Here is a 4,687-nt window from a genome sequence, read left to right as displayed (position 1 = left end):
AAATAAAATCATGGTATAATGTACCAACAGATTCCAATAGAAAAACATTTACAAGTAAAAATTATTTGGTGATAATGCTCTTCTACATGATTCAGGAATCCAAGTTGAAAGAGCTTACAATAGTGGCAAAAGCTTGGTGTCAAATAGTGAATTTAAATGTGTAATGTTATGACAGGAAAGTGTACTTATAAGTCTCTTTTTTACAATGTATAATGTGCATTTGAAAGAGCTTATGACATAGTCTCAAAGCCATGGATGGAAATGAAAACCAAAGAAAGTCTCAAAGCCATGGATGGAAATGAAAACCAAAGAAATTTTCATGTCAGCTTAATCCATTTGCAACTTCTAATTCAGTATAAACATATATACTAATCTATTTGTCACAATGTTTAAATTACATCTATGCTATAAGCTATATTTAGTGTTACAAGGATGACTCTCCAAAACGTAGCTCAGCTGGTTGAGCTCCGACACCCGATGGAGGTCCAGCCGTCGCGGTTTCAAACCCTGACTACTAACATAACATACTATCGACTAACATTTTTCTATAAAAAAAGTGTGACAAGGATGAGAACTAGTTGTGAAACCAAGTCAATTTCAAGTTAATTCCCTATCCCACATAAGAAACATTGAAAAAAGAAAACATGATGAGAAGGGTAAAGAAAAAAACATGTCTAACTAAAACAACTCAAACTCTTCACAATCTTCTAAATCATTTGCATTCTCCATATGTGCAGCCATACATGAAACACTAGTTCCGAAATCACGAAACTTCGGAAGCTCCGGCGGTGCTGCGCACCGTATTAGAGCCCAATTAAGGCCTTCAAAGAAAGGATGCTGTTTTATTTCCGCAGCACCTTTTACCGAACCTAATCGATTTTCAGGATCCTTTATCAATAATCCTCTGATCAAATCTCTTGCATGAAAACTTACTATAGGAGTATCTGGAAACTTAAGGCTTTGTGACACAATATTGGCTAATGTATCTTCATTTGATAGACCTTTGAAGGGAGTTTTTCCATATAAAAGCTCGAACAAAAATACACCGAAAGTCCACCAATCTACTGCATTTCCATGTCCCTCGCCTTTGATGATCTCCGGAGCAAGATATTCATATGTTCCAACGAAGGAGTTCGACCGTGCATTGGTAGGCTCGACTACAAGCTGTGGTAGTGGACCAACTTGAGCACCTATGTCAGCCTTTGACTTTCGAGATTTTGCTCCGGAAGACAGTAGAATAGGAGTAAAGCAGGAAATTTGCCAATCCGGTTGCAAACAAAAAGGGTGTATGCAGTTAGCACCCGAACAAGGACTGGACATCTTCGCTGTCGAGTCTGCGTCAGGTGAAGATGATTTGACTAAGATTGGATTGACAGAACATCTGAGTGACAAGTCAAAATCTGTCAGCATAATATGTCCGTCTTCGCGTACGAGGATATTTTCTGGCTTTAGATCTCGATATACAACTCCCATCATGTGCAAATACTCAAGGGCTAGAAGAACTTCAGCAACATAGAACCTGCAAATGCAATGGCAGTACTAAAGTCAAGAAAATTCTTGTAAAATGAGAAGCAAAACAAACATTAATGAATAAATATACAATTTAGTCCTTAAAATTGTAGGATTGTATCAAGTTCATCTTCCGCATTAACAATATTTCGAAAAGATCTCTAAATTGCAAAATGTTAATAAGGTTTGTTCCTCAGAATTTTGATAATGTAGAAGACTATGTTGATATAGTCCTACGTTATGGGACCAATTTGGATATTTACTCCAGCATTTATACTTCAATAAGCATGTAAAGAGCATGTACAAAATGTTTAAATTATATAAACCAATCTACTATACCTAATCTACATCCTGCAAAGTTGCAGATTCATCAAGACTATTATTTTGGGTTACATTAATTAATCGATACAATTTTAAAAATTTCTAAGTGATTAAGCAAGACTAAAATTTCAAAACAGGAAATAGATATCTTTAAGTAAGAAGAATGACTAGAAAAGATCATAAAAATCCTACCTAGTCGCTTGCTCCGTAAAGCTCTTATACGTTTGCCTCTGTCGCAATACATGCAGATCTCCGCCCGGACAATACTCCATCACCAAGCAAGAGAGCTTATCCGTAGCGATATGCGAATAAAGCGTAGGAAGAAACGGATGATCCAGCTTTTGAAGAATCTCTCTTTCAGTTTGGACCCTAAATATTTTCTTCCTACTTGCCAAAAATTCATTGTCCATAACTTTCAATGCAAAAAAGCAACTACTACCGATTAGTTCTGCAAGATAAACGGTTCCAATGTCACCGCTACCGAGCTTCCTTATCAGCCTGAAATGGCTCAAATTCAAACTACCATGCTTCTGCTGAACAGTGTGAATAGCTTCCCATCTCAAGTGTTTTGACATGTGCGGTCGTTGGCCACTGCGACTCGAACCGCTTACATTGCTCTCTTCACTGATGCTTGTGCTACTACTATACTCACCAATGCTACTTTTCGAGCTCTGAGAGAACTCACCCTTTTCCTTTGATCTCGATTTCTCGTCAACTTTTGTAACTAGAAACTTAGTTCTCTTATTGAAATTCAAACCGAAAACATGTTTGCTTGAATCTTGACCAACATTAATTGAGTTAACTTCAATGCTATGATTTGAACTGCATGGAGATAGTTTATCATTTTCTTTCACTTCATGCTTAAAATCAAAATTTCCAGTCTCCAAACAACTAGTATTAGAACCGAAATCATTTTTCTTACATGAAGTAGCGCAGCTCAATGCAGAACATCGATCTTTCTTTACTTTTTTCTTAAGGAAGTTCATGTTATTGAAAATCGGCTTAGCCAAACATGTACTAATGCTTGAGGATTTGTCCACTCCACTATCATTACTAGAGCTAGGTGGACAAGATGGATAATGTAAATTGCCATCTTTGTCCTTATCCGGCATTGAAGAAGCGAGACAAGCTTTACTCAAGGAAGCAGGATTCCTTCTGACTTCTGGCAGTTCCTCAGTTCGCAAAGTAACCGGTGACAAATTTGCAAGTCTTGGTTGTATCGTTGGCTCACCAGCTTCAACCTCGGACGGAAGAGGAACAATCTGATCACGAGAGACAAACTTGGTAGCATCAACCAAAGGAATAGAATGATTAGCACTTGTACTTGATGTTGCTACATCGGGAAATTTACCAGACGGTGTTGATATCTCGGGCACGAGGGAGATTTCAACCAACTTTTTTACCATGACAACCTCTGATACTCTTGATGAACTACACGACTTTGAAAGCCTCTTCAAAGCGGCCATTTCCGATGCCTGAGAGATGCACAATCCTCTAAGTGCCTGCTTCAAACTAACAGGCTCTGCGATACCAATTCCCGACGCCTGCGACGAACAAACCTTAATTGGCCTTTTAAGAGCACTCTTTTGTGATCTTGATGTACTATTACCTCTAGATGAACTTCTAATCTCAATAGCCTGGAAAAGACGATCAATATCATCCTCGATCGAATACCTTTTACCTAATTTGTAGGAACAACTACTTTCGGGTTTTTCATCCATTTCAAACTCGGGAAATATCTCTTCCCTTGATTCAACTATCTCACATGTATTGGTAGAGGTATACATATTTGATGAGTTGAAAAAACAACTTAGCTTTATCTTAATTCTAAAGAGGAGTCACATAGAGAATTGCAAGTAAATCAAAAACTTATCTTTAACATTGCAAAATGAAGCATCCAAACCTGAAATTTTGGTAAAATAATAAATTCAAATTAGTTAAGACAATAATTTCAGTCCAAGTGAAAAACTTATAGACATAATTAATGCAGTAGAATCTACATACTTTATATAGCAACATAGACAAGGAAAAACAAAAGACTCAGTATATGTTTGGTTCCACTTGGCCAAATTGATTCTAGAATAGTAAAAAAAAAAAAAAAAGTTAACTTGTTGGATTGTTCTCGAGTAGAATTGATTCTAACTTTAAACTACAATTTGGAGGTTTTGCTTCTAAAATTGATTTTTAGCCTCAAATTTATTATTCAAAGCATGCAAACATAAATAACTTTATCTTCAACTCACTTTTAGCTAAAATCAACTTTTCACCATCAACTCATGTAAAAATCAATTTTTGTCGCAGCAAAACCAAACACCATTAACTTATTCTTATTACTAAACTACACAAAGTGACAAAATGAAAAACCAGAAAGACTCTTGAATTTTTAATTTAAAGCCAGATTGAAACTAGAGAGAAAGAAGTTTAATGGAAATGAGAATTCAAATAAGAAAAAATAAATAAAATATAATTAATTAAATACTTTCAGATAACTATAGTCCTCATGGATCATAATTAACAACAAACTTGATAATTAAAATCCAGCAACAAAAAAAAAAGTAGCTATAAAACACAAAAAAGTTTGAGCTTTTACAATTAACTTTCATATATTACTAAAAAAATAATTAATCCAGCAAACACCTAAAAAACAAAAAATATAAAAAATAAATTACAAAACAAGTTAATTATTAAGGAGACAAAAAATTATAAATTTGGTGATTGAGAAAAAAAACATTACCTGAATCAAAATTCAAAAGCAAGAAGTGAAAGAGGCAAAAATAGAAAGAAAGAAAAAAAAAGCTTAAAGCAGAAGCATGGAAAATTCAAAAGAGTGTTTGTTGTTTAGGGTTTGAAGTTTGAA

At 35.1% G+C, this 4,687-nt stretch overlaps 1 protein-coding gene across 1 annotated transcript; it reads right to left on the bottom strand.

Annotated features, from left to right (window-relative positions):
- Positions 1-293: 293 nt before the first annotated feature.
- On the bottom strand, positions 294-4,687 carry LOC101493750 (serine/threonine-protein kinase D6PK-like). The gene is made up of 3 exons (XM_004499649.3): positions 4,565-4,687; positions 2,023-3,733; positions 294-1,519 (listed from the first exon to the last, which is right to left on the bottom strand). The coding sequence occupies exons 2-3, from the start codon at positions 3,615-3,617 to the stop codon at positions 679-681; spliced, it is 2,436 nt and encodes an 811-aa protein (XP_004499706.1). The 5' UTR covers positions 3,618-3,733; positions 4,565-4,687; the 3' UTR covers positions 294-678.

Source organism: Cicer arietinum, chromosome 5, assembly GCF_000331145.2.
Source record: "Cicer arietinum cultivar CDC Frontier isolate Library 1 chromosome 5, Cicar.CDCFrontier_v2.0, whole genome shotgun sequence".
Taxonomy (NCBI): domain Eukaryota; kingdom Viridiplantae; phylum Streptophyta; class Magnoliopsida; order Fabales; family Fabaceae; genus Cicer; species Cicer arietinum.
The sequence above is the reverse complement of the archived record's forward strand: the minus strand, read 5'-3'. Positions and strand labels throughout refer to the sequence as shown.

Coding starts and splice junctions, on each gene's coding strand:
- LOC101493750 (XM_004499649.3), bottom strand. CDS start 3,617: ATGTATACCTCTACCAATACATGTGAGATAGTTGAATCAAGGGAAGAG. Junction 1,520..2,022: donor TTTACGGAGCAAGCGACTAG/GTAGGATTTTTA, acceptor TTGCATTTGCAG/GTTCTATGTTGCTGAAGTTC.